The sequence below is a fragment of the Nesoenas mayeri genome (assembly GCF_963082525.1).
Source record: "Nesoenas mayeri genome assembly, chromosome: 2".
NCBI classification, from domain to species: domain Eukaryota; kingdom Metazoa; phylum Chordata; class Aves; order Columbiformes; family Columbidae; genus Nesoenas; species Nesoenas mayeri.
This window is the reverse complement of record NC_137543.1, coordinates 147,294,897-147,311,404: the sequence shown is the minus strand read 5'-3', so window position 1 is coordinate 147,311,404 and position 16,508 is coordinate 147,294,897. Positions and strand designations below refer to the sequence as shown.

The 16,508-nt window shown below is 39.1% G+C and overlaps 1 protein-coding gene across 7 annotated transcripts in view; it reads right to left on the bottom strand.

Moving 5' to 3' along the window:
• Positions 1-470: 470 nt before the first annotated feature.
• The window catches only part of WAC (WW domain containing adaptor with coiled-coil), a 61,932-nt gene continuing 45,894 nt past the window's right edge, over positions 471-16,508 (bottom strand). For 6 of the 7 annotated variants that reach the window (XM_080340309.1, XM_080340308.1, XM_080340310.1 and 3 more), the window contains 4 exons: positions 14,112-14,230; positions 5,668-5,854; positions 4,159-4,286; positions 471-1,944 (listed from right to left, as the gene is read on the bottom strand). In XM_080340309.1, the coding sequence (XP_080196435.1) occupies positions 1,875-1,944; positions 4,159-4,286; positions 5,668-5,854; positions 14,112-14,230 (504 nt within the window). In that variant the 3' untranslated portion in view covers positions 471-1,874. Of the gene's footprint in view, positions 1,945-4,158; positions 4,287-5,667; positions 5,855-8,006; positions 8,110-14,111; positions 14,231-16,508 lie in introns of those variants that run through there. The other variant, XR_013921876.1, reaches the window with a different exon arrangement.

Below are 16,508 nucleotides of genomic sequence, written 5' to 3'. Positions count from 1 at the left end.
ACTCATTCAAGATTATTCTATTACCAGTTTATGCGCAAAACCAAACATTTGCATTATATGAAACACAACATCACATTCTGGGTTGAAAAGTAAGCAACAATTACAAATTAATCCATCCTGATTTATGTTTTGTTTTGTTGCTGTTAGTTATTTCCACTTGTTCCATTTGTTAGGACAGAGCATTCAGCTTCCACTTACTAAAAATTGCGTTTAAAAATCAGTCTGAGCCCACTCAACACGAGACAAGGCAAAATCAAGTAATGTTTCTGGTGCTGAAAGACAGTATTTTGTAGGAACAAAACATGTAGCATCACCTTTATCATTAAGTTCGTTTTTTTCAATCCATCACCTACAATCTTTCTTAACAGGCTACAGTAACATATACACCTCTGCAAATATTAAGCTAGTACTGCCATCACTATTTTTGTTGGTTTTAAGCAAAGAAAAAGTCACGTTTATTTTGTAGTAGCAATAGTTTCTTTTTTATTTTTAATATACTTTAGGAAACAATATACAAAGCTGAGCTTTGCCACCATTTTCAAATGGTGGGTTGCCCCAATTACACAAATTCAGCGTTTTGTGATGGTTAAGAACAGCAGCCAGCACCAGACTTAAACAGTTAGCTACAACACAAACATCCTTCAAAATGAAATGTCATAATATCAAGACAGGTAAACCAGGAGTTAACATATGACAACTGTTGGGGAGGTGTCTTAAATCATTCTTGTTGAATTTTATATTTCATTAAATATTTTATACACATTTTCCTGTTTACAAGTTTTAAACAAGACCTCCCTTGAGGAATTATTTAAGTACAAAAATGTTCAACAAGAACAGTTCTAATAAAGAGTCCCCAAACAGACCAAATTTTAATGTGTTGACCAAAGGAAATGAAAACCAGTGTTTCTTTGTTTTAACATGTTTATTACAACAGATACAATTCACATCTGACTAGCTTTTTTTTTTTCCTCTTTCCCCTCCCACAACCATGTTAACATGTTCATTGGGCTATTTCCTTATATTTGAGCAAGTAATGTACTTTCAGCACACATGCCCAGCAGTACTATAAGTCCATTCTTACAGGGTGCAAATGGAAATACGTTTCAATAATTTATACAAACAAGTGGGTTATGCTCAATCACTGCAATTTTAAGCTACTGTACACAGGAATGAAAAGATTATAGAAAAAGTGCCATAGCAACAGTGCCTTAAGAAAAGAGAAAATCAGAAGCATTAAAAAACTGATAAAATCAGATTTAGGATTTCACAGGGGAATGGAACACAGAAAATGAAAAACATTTCTCTGTATACAGAAATGGAGAAGCACTGCTCTTGATTCGGTGCAAGTGTGGAAACAGTTGTTTCACGATATTTTGTACATTACCCAAATTGTTGCAGCCTTAGACACAGATCGCCTGGCGCTTGCATTGAATTTTAGGAAACGCAAGATTTCTGAATGATAAATTAACTAAAAAAAAAAAAAAGAAAAACAAAAAAAAGAAAAACAAAAAAAAAGAAAGCTAATTTTGCAGACAGGTTTACATGTAAAAGGCTAGGTATTTAGCCACCTCAGCATTGATTAGTTTTGGATGTCTAAGCTCTGATACACATGGCTTCCCATGGCTTCACTCTACAAAACATATTTACAACGTGAAGAATACATCTACAAGAAATCTACATTTCAAGGGTTTTACAAATCATTCTTGTATCTTTCCCCTGAATTTGACTCCCTCCTGTCCCCTTCCCCATGTCAACTTTTTTTCTGCCCAGCTCAACGGTCCAAAGTCTACTCAAATGCAGCTCAAAAGTGTTAAGACTGGGCATCAGTTTAATAGTTCCTGTACTCAAAACCATGTGCAATTGTTTACAACTTTTCACACCATGAAGGAATTCTGATTCTTTAGCTTTTCAAGTTCTTTAATTTGTTGTCTCAAAAATAGTATCCTGCAAGAGAAAAGAATTAAATTAGTATAAACATTTCCATTATACAGAAATTAATATCTACACAAGTACTTCTACAATCTCAGCAAATGATGCCAAACTCCTTAGATCTATCTATATACTTCAAATATTTTAAATGAATGCCCAACCTGTTCAATCACCTATGAGCACTGAACGCAGATGCATGGAGACCTACAGTATTTGATTACTTAGTTCAGAAAAATCAAGTTGCTGTATTTCATTTTGACAGATTCACAGTTATATTTAAGCCTGCTCTTCACTTGAATTTAACTCCTAGAAAAAGCTGGGCACTAGTAGAGTATGCCAAATAACTAAATATTCTGATGCATCATGCAGTTCTCCAGCCTGTACAACAACCCAAAGCACTCATACATATTTTTCAAACAAGGAAGTTTTCTCCTAGGTGCAACACTTACTTTCTAGTATTTGGCTCTGTGGCTGGTACAGTAACAGTTTACTCTACAGGCAGTCTCTAGCTATGGTAAGCTCCAATCTCAAAACATCTCATCATTAAAAGACACCTACAGGGAAAAAAGCTGCTAACTACATCTGGCTTATAAATGAATTACATTGCTAGCAATTCTCTTATCAAGTTTTCCTTTTTCTACTGAATTGATATAAACTACTGTTGTGATTAATGACCATTTGGTTTCCATGTTGTTTCCCAGACTTTAAGGAATATTTTGTAACAACTTTTCATGATGCTGAAATATAATGCAAGTATGTGAATAAATAAAGAAAATATTCAAGGAAAGTTAAGTTTCATATAAACATTCTATAAAGTCTGAAGCACCTTTAATAGATGTGGAAAATGCATCACTTCAAGAGACTTTTGTAGAACACTTTTCAAGTATGTGCCCAATTCAGTAAATTTTCTACTGAAAAGTAGGTGGAAAAACTATTAGGATAGACATGCTGAAAAAAGCATTAAACTTAAGTAGTGCAGGCGTATGAAACAAGGAAAGTGCCTTTCCACATGCTGTCAGTTATGGTTTAAATAATATACTTGCTTTGCCCAGAGATAAAGTTCCCTCTTACAATGAATCTTAAAAAGTATTTTAAAAGTATAGAAATAATATCATTATTCAAACATACTGGCTTTGATAATTCCACCCTTTGCAAAAGTTTCCCCCACCAACTTGTTACTTATGCCATATATTCCACATCTTTGGGATTGCAGCAAAAATAAGAGATACATGTTATCATAGATACCAAGTCATAATAATCATTATCCAATGACAGCTTAACGATACACAGCGTACAAGGAACGAAGTGCTATTTAGTGAGCTGAACAATGACATGTGACATGTTATTTCAGATCAAATGTGCACCCAGAGACCGAAATGAAGCCTTAGGAGGTTTTATTTCATCTGTAAGAAAGCAAGTAGTTCATTAAATATTCTACAGAAACTATAGGTTATATAATGAAGTTATGAAATAAGATTTCAGAAAGAATGGACATTAGATTCTGTATTAGGAAAGACTTACAAATATACTATAGCCTACTTCTGACTACAAGGAGTTCTACTAACTGCCAACAGGGAAGAGCATTTCACTACACGTGAAAAGTTTCAGCATATAATGTATGACTAAACTTTTAAATCTTGCACAGGAGTCTTGAACAATGTGGCTGTGTTTTGCTGACCGAAGCAGCAGAAGTCTACTTTACTATAATCCGTGTCTCAGTAAAGAACCCCAATATCTTCTCAGACTACCTAAGTAACAAACATTACCTATTCCTTAGCTTGTGATATCAACAAGACCTCTTCAAAATTGTTCTGGCTTTAGACCTAACAAATGTCTCATGCAAACTGTAGATGTTTAAGACCAGCATAAACTGTATAAATGTGTACCTATGTGATCTATGCATCATGTATGGACAGATATTTTAGAAGTATGCTAAACTACTGAGAGTTAATCAGTTTTTCCTAATGGACTAATGTATCTAGAAACGTATTTCTTTTCTGTCCAAGTGAAAACAGAGAAGTTGTGTATCTGGTTCTATTCACTGGAGACCAAAAGGTATCTGTGTAGGGAAGAGGTAGAAAGTACACAGGGAAGACAACTCACAAACCTGGCAAGTATTGGCATGAAGTCATCAGTAAATATAGCTCACACAAAACAATGCCAGAACAGGAATTCTAACACCACCTTGAAAATGACCATTTCGAAAATAAACACAGAACAGACACTTACCTTTGCTCACGCAAAGTTGCTTGAATTTCACATACTCGAACTAAAGATCTTAAATTCTTTAATTCAGTACAAATTTCTGACATATGGACACTTCCCATGTTATGGGCTTCCTCTCGTAATCTTGATGCCTGCAACAGTTACACATAAAGGTTAGGATTTTGAGTCGTGCATCGGAAACAACTGGCTGTAGCCAGAGGATTGCTGGACAAGCATGTCTTGAAACAGCAAAGCTCTCTAACTTCAAAAGTGAATACTACATCAGAAGTACATTAAATTCTCTACAAAAGTCTGTCTAGAAACAGAAATGAACAACACTGGCTGCCAAGAGGTCTTCTAATGCAGGCCCATATTAAGGCAGGGATGACTGAGATTTCCTTGATCCTAACCAATGTCTACCAAACCATCTTGAAAAGATAGTACATGACAGGGCTTCAAGTTTCCAAAGTAGCTGATTGTCTCCATCTACTATTTCAATGGCAGACTTATATTTCCCATCTAAATTAAGCCTTGGTGACAAAAATAATTGAATGCCACCTTCTTTCCGGCTACACAAAAAAAACTTTGCAACCCTTTTCAGGTGTTCTCTTCCAAACAAACCTTATAATTTTATTAGAGATATTTTAATATCCCTACTTGGTCAGGTGGAGACAAGCACAAATGTAAATGTAGAAGGCATGACCTATCCCAAATTCCTGCATTTCTTAAAGTCTTTTCACTGAACTGGATGTACAGCTCCCTAAGACTCCTCAACAGCATCAAGGAGACAAGCATAACTACTCTGAGGTCCTGTGTATCAGGCTGCGATTACGAAAAAGGACTTCTTGCAAGTGGCACACTGGAAAAAAATTATTGTTTCAAATAAATCTTTCCCTGTAGTATTACTGTTTAGCAATGTTATTCCCTGCTGTACTGGGTCTGGCTGGGATGGAGTTAGTGTTAGACTCAACTGACGTGGTTCCTTTGAGTAATACATTCCAAGCAGCTGACATGCATCTAGTTTTCCTGTATTACCACAACAGGATAGGTTTCATGCAGTTAGTTATAAAATCTGGATGGCAATTCAACTGGATTTCCAATTATGTAGAAACAGGGCAAATTCAGTCCGAGCCCTCTACATCATCTTAAAAACTGGGTACAACAAACAAGGCAGAGATCCTTTTTCACTGCGTAGAGCTAACTGTGGAGCAGTCTCAAATACTTTAACTCCATCACCTAATTCATAACATTTTCCACATAACAAAAACATCGTTATTACAAAAATCTGTTGAAATTTATTTTTTTTTGTAAATTTCAACAAGACTTTGGCAGTAGGAGTTATGAGGATAGCTATTAATCTGAGAGAATTTCAAAAGCACTGGTACTTTAAGTGAGACTGAAAATACTCAAAGTGCTAAATGGGTATTTTTTTAAATACTTTTAATTCCTAGAAAAAGCAATCTGCGTAAGAAAACCAGATTTTAAGCTGTATGTTTTGCACCCTCACGGGAAGCAAAGCACAGGTGTACTCACCTGCTTTTCTGCATGATCTGCAGGCCAGCCTTGAACATGCTTTATAAGATTTTCATTAAAGTGTGCTGCTAGCGTAGGTGTTAATGAACAAGTGGGTCGTACAGATGTATTCTGCGGTGCAGGTGTTGAATTTGATGCACTAGTGCTAGAGGTATGATTTGGACCTGGTGATGGGCTTCTTTGACTACTAGAAGAATTAAAAAAAAAAAAAAAAAAAAAAAAAGGCATTTAAAAACATATGTAAACCAAAAGAAAAATAAACACATCAAATTCATTGTTTCCAGCCACCAAAATACATAAAGCCTTTAAACCACAAGTGAATACTCCTGGTAGACCAAACATGCCACTCTTCCAGAAACCTCTTACTTGTATGGGAGCTGTTTGAGTGCTACAATATAATGGTTTTGGTGGGTTTTTGTTTTGTTGGGGTTTTTTTGATTATTTTTTAACTTTAATAGCTACTCCAGCGCTGTAAGCTATGTCTATGGAATATATACATGTATGTTTTTCCTTCAACAAGCTGTAAACCTGATTTTCAATAATGATGTACCAGATGCAACCAAGCAGGTTTATTCAACAGAATACAGGCAAGTCACCTAATACTCATTAAGTACAAAGCCTGATGTCCTGATCTAAAAATAGAGCCATATGAGGAATGTAATCATTTTCTAATGCCAGAACACAAACACCTAGGTGACTTTGTGATACTGTACATCCCTACTTAAAGCATTCAAGAGAACAGAAGCACCACAGGAGCAGTATGTTTGTAGCTACCACCCTGACTGCTTTACTGGAACACATTCACACCGCTGTTTTTCTCGTTGACGTGGTAACCTGTAGCTGGAGAACAGATGCATGGAGACATGTTCACCTGATATGTGTACTGTAAGAAGAATCAAAAACTGTGCCTTGGACAAAGCCTTTCACTGCCCTCTTTCAGATCTCGATATGCAAGGCAAACACATTTACATTATCTGAACACTACACCGATACACAGCTTTTCCAATTCTACTTTGCAAATCTAAGTCTTGGTCAAAAACTTTTCTATTTCTTCCCAAAAAGCTCTCATGTTGATCTCAAAATAGCAGTCTTCTGCCATTCACAGTGCCCAAGATTATGTTATCTACCAAGTATTCTAGCCATTGCAACATGGGGTTTTTGTGTTTTGTTTGTTTTAAACTGCATTCCTCTAATAATTACCCTCTCACTTTGCTTTACAAGACATTTTTCCTCTCTACCTCACAACGTTCCTCATGTACAGGAAGGGCCTTCTTAAGAATACCATCTCTTTACAAAAGCCTATTCCTGCTGCAATGCCTAAAACAGGTGGGTAACATTTAGGCAAATCTTTGGTAAACTGGTCCAATATTTGGTAAATTGCTCCAATATGACTGACTAGTTCACAAAGACTCTTGTACTCACAATTTGCAAATACTCATCCTCCACCTTACATTTGGACGGTAAGCTCTCTAGGTAAAGCAGCAGGGTTTCTTTGTTTCACTTGTATCACTTCTCTCAATAAAGCTACGTTTGATAACCTTAACACCTAACATCAAGCCCAACAAGCTACAGAAGTTGCCCCAAAATATGTAAAAATCAGATACTTAAATTTACTTTTCCATGTATTCAGAAGCCCAGGTGTCAGGGCCAGCATGAACACCACACTCTCGTATTGTATGGATCCAACAACAACCTACACAGCTACCAGAGCTGCAGCAACACAGTTCTACTTGTAAGAGTTCACCACCGTTCTTCAACTTCTGTATTATCAGCCATAGGCAATGCCACTGCGACTTTCACCATTATCAACACTGCTATTTGGTATATCATTGTTATCAAACAAAGGATCAGAATGTGGGGGGCTCTCTCCTCCTTGCAAGCACTGCTGTCCAGGTGATCTCATCTTCTAGGAAGCTAGAACTTGTACTGGGAGGGGTCTATAACCCATGGTGGGCAACCTCAGAAGCTGATGTTTCAGCACATGCCCTTTTCTGCTCCCCCATCCCTTGCAAAAACAAGGCCTCTATGCTCTTACTTCCCCTTCCCAGCATTCATTCAATCTCCACCCCACACACACTCACTGAAAGGGGCTCCGTTCTTCTATTTTGCAAGGAGAAGGTGGGAGCAGCACTAGTTACAGCAGATGAACATGGACAGATCAGGATGAAACAGTCTGCTCTGTCCTCTCCACCCTTTAACAGTAGAGGAAGGAAGCAGTAACCCTGAGCAGGACAAAAGAACATCACTAGCACCATAGCAGTGATGGTACCTCACAGTTACAATATTCTTTGGCACTACACATACTGAGAAATAGTAGTACTAATTATTTAAGTACCTACCATTACTCATAAGATTATGTTTACAATCACTCTCTCATTGGCAGCAGCTTTTCAACACAGGCGATAATTTCAGTCTGTTTCTTAAAACTTTCTTACTACTTGCCTGCGAGTGATATAAAGTAATATGAAGAAAAAACAAATTTGAGAGGAATCTTAATTCATCACCTTACTTAAGCCCTTGAGGACTGAAAACATACTAGCACGATGAAACTATCCTTGCAGTCCAATGCCCAGCCATTTATCTTAATCACTCATACTTGCAAAGAATTAGAACAGGTTTCCAAACAGCCAACAAATTAGGTAGAGCACACTATTCTGCAACATCAAAGGCTTTAACCTCATTCTTTTTGGTACCCTCAAAGTTGTTTAAAACCTTAGAATATATATAAAAAAAAATATGCAGAAAGAATTTTATTTCAGGCAGCGGAAATTGTAAAAGGGAATAGATGATGTAACTGGGGGGGAAGTATTATTTGAGGTTTGTGCTCTGTAGTCTCCTCAGGATTGGCTCAACTACTTCAAAACCACTTACAAGTGCAAACGCTTAACTGTAGAAACGTTCAGTTGCTTAGGAAAAAGTGGCATTTGGATTCTGAAGCTGGAGTTGAAAATAGCCAAGAATGTGAAGGGCAACAAGGGCTGTACATCAGAAGTAAACAAAAGATTAATGAACAAGTGGGTTGTTCCTCTACATGGCAAAGGGATCTAGAGAAAAAGGACATGAAAAAGGCCAGAACACTCGGCAAGATTTTTTGCCTGGGCTATTCCGGGTATCGTCCACCATCAGGCCTCCCACATGCTCAAGCACATCAGCAGTCAGTGCAAGAGAAGTATTATCTACAGCAGAGGAAGAAGTTAGAGCAGTTAACCCAACTGGACATGTGTCCACACAACCAGAGGGCACACACCCAAGGGTCATCAGGAGCTGGCCAGTGTAAATCAGATGCTGCATCACCTTGCAGCAGCATAGTGAGCAGGGGAAAAAAAGCAAACATTAAAGCAATCTTCTAGAAGCACAAGGAGGACCACCTGGTCAACCAGCTGGCCAGTTGACCTTAATCCCTGGGGAAGTTATAGAGCAAGTGCTCCTGGGAGGGGTTCTAGCTACATGGAAGACTACAAGGCAAAATAAAAGACCTAGCACATATTTACCACAGGTAAATTATGCCTGACCTAACCTCCCCAACTTCTGTGATTAGATGACCAGCTCAGAGAATAAGGGGAAAGCAGCAATGTTGTTTACTTTGACTGCAGCAAGGCCTGCAACATCATCTCCCATAATATTCTTACAGATGAACTGTTCACTTCTCCAGTCCGTATTTCATGTGTAAGGTGGGTAAGAGACAGAACTGCTGGACTCAAAGGTTACAGCCAGCAGTACAAAAGACCAATTAAAAGCCAGTGACTAGTGCTGAGCTTCACTGATTAATACTGGGGCCAATACTGTTTAACTTTTATTAAAAAACTTGGATTGTGGCCCACAATGCACCTTCAGTGAATTTAGAGATGACACCTACTTGGGGGGAGCAGTCAATACGCTGGAAGGTAGGATGTTATTCAGAAAGACTTGAACGGGCAGGCAGAAACCAAGTTAAAAAAAGGCAAATGCTAAGTCCTGCACTGGGGGTGGAATAACCCTGTGCAACAGTACTGGAACAGACCCAACCCCACAGAACAGCACAGGGTGAGTGTGTACAAAGAAGCTTTGCAGAAAAGGACCTGAGGATCCTGGTGGACAAGTTAAAACACGGGTCAGCAATGTATTCCTGTGGCAAAGCAGGCCAAGTACACACTGGGCTGTGTTAGCAAGAGTGTGGCTGAAGAAAGCAATTCCTCCCCTCTCTTCAGAGCTTATGAGATCCACAGCACCTGGAACACTGTGTAGTGGGGAGCCCAAAACCAGCCAAAAATTAGGACTGCCACAGCAAAGGAATCCAGCAGAGGACCACACGGATAACGAGGGGGCTGAAGCAAATGCTGTGTCAGGAGAAGCCAAAAGTTCAGTCTGGAAAAGAGAAGGCTAAGGAAGGGGGTTGAAGGTGGTTCTTACTCTTCTTAACTAGCTATGGGGAGAGCAGAGAGCCAGGCTCTTTCAGAGATGCACACTGATAGGACAAGAGGCAGAGACACCAGTTGAAATATGGGAAGTTCTAATTAGGCATAAGCAAAAAAAATTTCACTGTCCAGGTAGTCTAACATTAGAAGAAGATGCTCAGACATATAAAAAAAAAACCCCACACCTAAACAACACCCTTAGCAATTCAAACTTACCAGTCCTACTTTGAGTTGGGACTTAAACTAGATCACAATTAGAAGTCCCTTCCAACCTGAATTATTCTGTTTCTATGTATTCACACAGCATCTGCATACTGGTAACACTGAGCAAGGCTACATGTGTTAACTAAGTAGAATTGAGGCATCACCTTCAATGCTTATTTACTTGTTAGTTCTAATAGGAGTGAAGTTCCCCTATGACTTGCCTTCTCTCCATTTACCAACCTGGCTTCACTGGCTCCTACTTCATCAGTCAAAAAAAAAAAATTAAAAAAATCACTCTAACATATCACAAACACTTCAGGAAAACAAATAATATCTGTGGGTTTCTCAAAAACAAAGTCGTAGTTTAATTATGAATAAAACATATTGTCACAAAATATCCTAGTACTGCTGTTAGCAGCAGGGGGAGCTATGAATGCAGCAATGACAGTTCCAAACTACTGCTGTATTTTTAAAGGCTTCAATAAAGCCAAACACAGCCTTAGCTACTGGCTGAGTTAAAGATTGACTATGCCACAGGTAACGGAATGCTTCCAGAGAGGCAAAACCATCTGTATGAGAAGAAGATGGTTCTGAAATACAGTACTACAAGCTACAAAATCTTACAGCCTACCGAAAATGGAAGGAAATGCCTCCCTCTCCAGCAATTTTACATTTTCAAAGGTAAAGGAAAAATATTCCCAGTCCTTTCTGGAAATAGAGAGATACCAGCAACCTGATCATACTATTAATTATGGAAGCGCTAATTTGCTTCCATTTTTAAAGCAGTCATAATCTGTGGTGTGTCTTTGGAATTATCTCTTAGACATCCAAAAGAAACAAACGCATGACCACATGATACAAGTCACAATACCTTTGATATCAGCCTACACATTCTGCTCTATCTGTGCACCGTCTCCTCCTCAAACACAGGACCATGCCACCTGCACGACCCCTCTGCTTAAGCAGCGCAGTTCCTGGGACAAACTCAGCTTCTCCAGCAAAATGCTGATGGCAAGCAGAGCAATGGTTTGCAGAGTGCCAGTAGGTCCATAAAGGGAACTCAATGCGGGCAAGGGTTATGCCAAAGTCCTATAACCCAAAGGGAGGGTGGGCTATGGATTAGCAGTCCAAATGCCCACTAGGATCACTTCACACGGACTCCAGGCCATGGTGAATGTTTCCAAGAGCAAGACTATACTCTACTAGTCAAGATTTCCTATGAGGAAAGGGTGATAAGCAAAGGACAAAAGGGTCTGTGACTGAGTGCCGTTCCCCAAAAATTCACTGCTCCTTATAAAAAGGTATAGTTCCCTTAAAATTAAAAAGGTTTAGCTGGTTGACAAGTACAATTTTACTTTTGGTACTGTAATTCAGGAAAGATTTTAAACAGCACCATCCATAACTATTAGAGACTAAAGGTGGGATACTATGTCCTTATTCTATCCATGGAGGAAAACGAGTTGTATGTTATACTGCCAAAGACTAGAATCTAGTGTCTGTAAGATATCAAATGCTAAAGACTCTAAAACTTCTTACTCGCTCCTGTTTTTACCCTCAAACTGACCAATACCACAGTGTCTCCAGTAAAGCCAGTCACTGGGACAGGACTGCTGAGCAAACAAACAAACAAAAACCCAAACACAAAACAATCTCCTTATCCCCACAAAAACAGCAAAAACCAACACAGATTTGGAAATCTATAAGTGAGTGCACTGATGATATGTAATCAAAGGTTCCCTTTGTTATTAATCTCATCAGCACAGATAAAAGGATCTCACGATTTTATGATCTGGAAAGCACCACCATATAGCTTCAGGGTATGCAGTCAAGGAAAGAGTCTTGGGGTTTTTTGCTGTTGGGTGTGAGTTTTGGTGTTCGGGGTTTTTTTGTCTTTTTTTTTTCTTTTCAAATATCATATCACACACTTCATCCAACCACTCTAAAATCCAGCTTTTAAGAACTGCAACACCTTGTAGATTCACAGGAATCCACTGCAATGATGCACTTTTTAAAAAGTCAACCCGCAATCTCCTCCTGTCACAGTTTTAGACCATGACTCACTCCATCAGAAAAGGATCTTATGACAGATCACAGGATCACAGTATGTTTGGGATTGGAAGGGGCCTCAGAAGATCATTTAGAAGTTTCTTCTCAAATTTAAGTGGAACCTCTTGTGTTCCAGCTTGATCCCATTACCCCTTGTCCTATCATTGTTTGCCACCAAGAAGAGCCTGGCTCCATCCTCATGGCACTCACCTTTTATATATTTATAGACATTAATAAGGTCCCCCCTTAGCCTCCTCTTCTCCAAACTAAAGAGAACCAGCTCCCTCAGCCTTTCTTCATAAGGGGGGCCAGAACTGGACACAATACTCCAGATGGGGTCTCACCAGGGCGGAGTAGAGGGGAAGGAGAACCTCTCTTGATCTACTAACCATCCCCCTTCTAATACACCCCAGGATGCCACTGGCCTTCCTGGCCACAAGGGCACAGTGCTGGCTCATGGTCATCCTGTTGTCCACCAGGACCCCCAGGTCCCTTTCCTCTACACTGCTTTCTAATAGGTCATTCCCCAGCCTATACTGGAACCTGGGGTTGTTCCTGCCCAGATGCAGGACTCTACACTTTCCCTTGTTAAATTTCATCAGGTTATTCCCCACCCAACTCTCCAGCCTGTCCAGGTCCCGCTGGATGGCAGCACAGCCTTCTGGCGTGTCAGCCACTCCTCCCAGCTTAGTGTCATCAGCAAACTTGCTGATAGTGCACTCTATTCCCTCATCTAAATCGTTAATGAATATATTGAGTAATATTGACCCCAGTACTGATCCCTGAGGCACTCCACTATATACTGGCCTCCAACTAGACTCCGTACCATTGACTACCACTCTCTGGCTTCTCTCCTTAAGCCAGTTTGCAACCCACCTCACTGCTCTACTGTACAGACCACACCTCCTCAACTTAGCAACTAGGATGCTATAGGAGACTGTGTCAAATGCTTTGCTGAAGTCAAGGTAGACCACATCCACCGCTCTGCCATCATCCATCCATCCACCTTGTTACATTCTCATAAAAGGCTATGAGGTTGGTCAAGCATGACATACCCTTAGTAAAGCCATGCTGACTGCCCCTAATAATCCTCTTATCCTTGATATGTCTTGAGATCTTTGGTTATAGCCCCTGAAACCAATATGACCAAGTACACAGCATTCTACACAATGAAAAGCTGATCTTCCGAAAAGAAAAAATTCAGAAAAGATACAGATCCTAACCTCACCTTGTACATCAATGGATAAATGTTCACATCACACAATATCTGAATAGGTTGCAATGTTGACAAAAGAGTCTGGCCAAGGAAAAGCATTTATGAAACTTACTTCATTTTTTAATGTTTTTCATTACAGCAGCAAAATCACCTGACAGACAAAAGTTCTTACTAATTTAAAAATCATATTACACTGCAGTAAGACACCACAAACATCTAACACTAAGCAAGTCACAGAGAGTTAAAGCATTTAATCCCATAACTGCACAGAAAGAAACAAAATCTCCAAACTCAGAAATCACAATACAAGGAAGTACTTGTAAAATTGACTCCAGAGTGATGGAGCAGAAATACAAATTCTATTTTCCTCCTGTGAATAGAACTCGAGTGGTGGCCCTAAAATGGAGAATCTACCACACTAGCTCTGTAGCAAAGATATTGAGCTCCATCCTATCAGTAGCAGCAGAGCTAAGTCATATGTTCAGTAAACAGGCCCAAGAAGAACCCATAGATTGCAACACACAGAACAGACATCAGATCCAGAGCAAAATCAGAAGAAAGCACAGAGAAGTATTTCAAAATACCTTGAGCGCTGAAGGCTTCGTGGAGAGGCAGGTTCGTGACCTGCCTGCTTGTCAGCTATTACCGGCTGCTGAGGTGCTGCCTGTGACACTGGTCCTTGTTTAACACCTGGAGTAGCAACCTGTAAAGTTCAAAACTTCATTAAGATTTCTTCCACAGTAAATACCAAGTGTAAGAATCATAGGAAAATATGGATATTACAAGACCAGTGGGTTTTTTTGAGATAAGGTCTTCTGTTGACAGGATTTTTATACTCTTCACAGGGTGGTTTTTTTAAAAACCATTTCTAGTTCTGTAACTGTTTTAACTAAAATACAAAGAGTACTTAAGAGGTATAATAGAAGCAAATTTAGATCCATCTGACTCGTCAAAACCTTGCAAGTTTATTAGGTAAAATAGTTCAACCCAATTTCATTTTTGATCACACCTACTTGAAAATACATTACACAGTGTCAAAAGTAGAATTATGTCATAGTCATATCAGAAATGAAAAAAAAAATCTGAAGCACATTTATCAGTCTGCTACTTCCTCCTTTTAACTGTTCTCTCAGTTCTAAACCAAAGGATAATGAAAAAAAAAGTCACCAGTAGCTTTTTGCTTTTCCTTTGCAGTACATATTCACATTAAAGACTTTAAGACACCAGCAGTGAGATACAGTCTTTTTTTCTGTTAATTCCTGAACTATAATAGGATGAAAAGTTTAGTAATATACTAGTGCCTAAATTACAGTAAACAGAGTTGAGATGCGTTTTTTGTCCCATACTCTGCATACTTCTGTCCCTTTTAAAGTACATACAAGGGAGGAAACAGTTCCAAAATTCATCCTCCATTCTAGAAAATCAAGCTAACAATTTAAAGAAAGAAGGAGGAAAGAAAAATGGTTTCTAGGGATCCATACAGACAAAAAACATAAATCAGGCGGCCTGTCTGGCATTTGCTGACATCAAACTGGTGTCAATTACTAACTAGTGGTCATCTGAACCTCCAGAAATTCTCAGTTTCAGAGACAGACTCCAGTGAAACAAACCACAGACGGCAAGTCAGACAGTATCTGCTCAAGTAAACTCAAGACATAATTTATTTAAATACACAGGAAATCTTTATGCAATCTCAAACCTACATATATGTCTACGAGGAAAAGCCACCTTTAAAAATTATCATCAAAAGCCAAAAAAAGTCTGAAAAGTACATGAAAAGGTCATGGTTCTGAGAAGACAAAGCAAGATCACTGTAAGATCACTCAGTGTGTTGAAATCAACAGAATTATACAGTTAAGGGGGCGAAACAGTAGCAGCTCATAAACTGATTTATGAGAAGACTACCTACATATCTTTATGAAACGTATGACATCAAGAACTTTGCTATTAATGCCTGAGTTTTGCTCATCTTGTGAGCAGATATAACCATCAAGGCTGTTCAAACAGAAGTAACAATTTCAAAAGGAAAGTTTATCAGAGATAATACAATCACCTCTGGATCTGAACTAGAAACTAACCAGCTCCTTGGCTGGTAAAAATAAAACCAAAAATGGATTGTAAAGAAGAACTGAGATTTGTTACCTAAATGAGCCACAAAAACTCCTAACTATTTCCTGTTTTCCAAGTGTTTCAAAGACTGGAAGTATACTACAAACAGAAAAATAACAAGGGCTAAATCTAAAAACCAAATTCATAAGCAGCATTCTCACTGGGCTTGACAGGTCTGTATAATATGCTTTACACAGTTATTTTGCAGAAATTCCCAAGAGTTTCTGACCATACAACACAGGCACAGCTAAACAGCAAAATGCAATGCCTCGGATGCCAGAGTCTGCACCACCTGAGCTGCCACGTGTGTGCAGCACATCTCCAGGCACACCTACCAGCACAGGCACATTCCTGCAGTCCCATGAAACAGGCTTGACTGCGCGATGGCACCACACTGTTCCCAGAGCCAGCCAAAGACCTCCGCACCTGGCACCGGCTCTGCTCACAGAGTGCCAGTTCAGCTTTGTCTGTGCCTGCTGCACAGAGGCACCCAAAACCAACCAGCCTATGCTCTGAAACCAAACGTGTCCTGGCACAGCACCACACCTGCACTGTGCATAATCTACCTCATACTCTTAGAACTGGATAAACTAACCTGACTGACATATCCAAAGGAGTACTAAAACAGACAAGCTCACACTGGAACTATCACCACTTAAGTTCTCATCTCAATCTCATCTTACAGAACTGTATTATGTAAATAGATGAACTATCAAGCAAGTTCTTTCCCTGATGAACTGGAAAGGTATCTGCTGTTGAACCAGAATTTGTTACTTCTGGGACTAACGCACAAACAATTCATGTTTATATTTAAACAGCCCTTTTAGCACCAGATTTGAGAAACACCCAAAAAATATAAAACAAAACAAAAT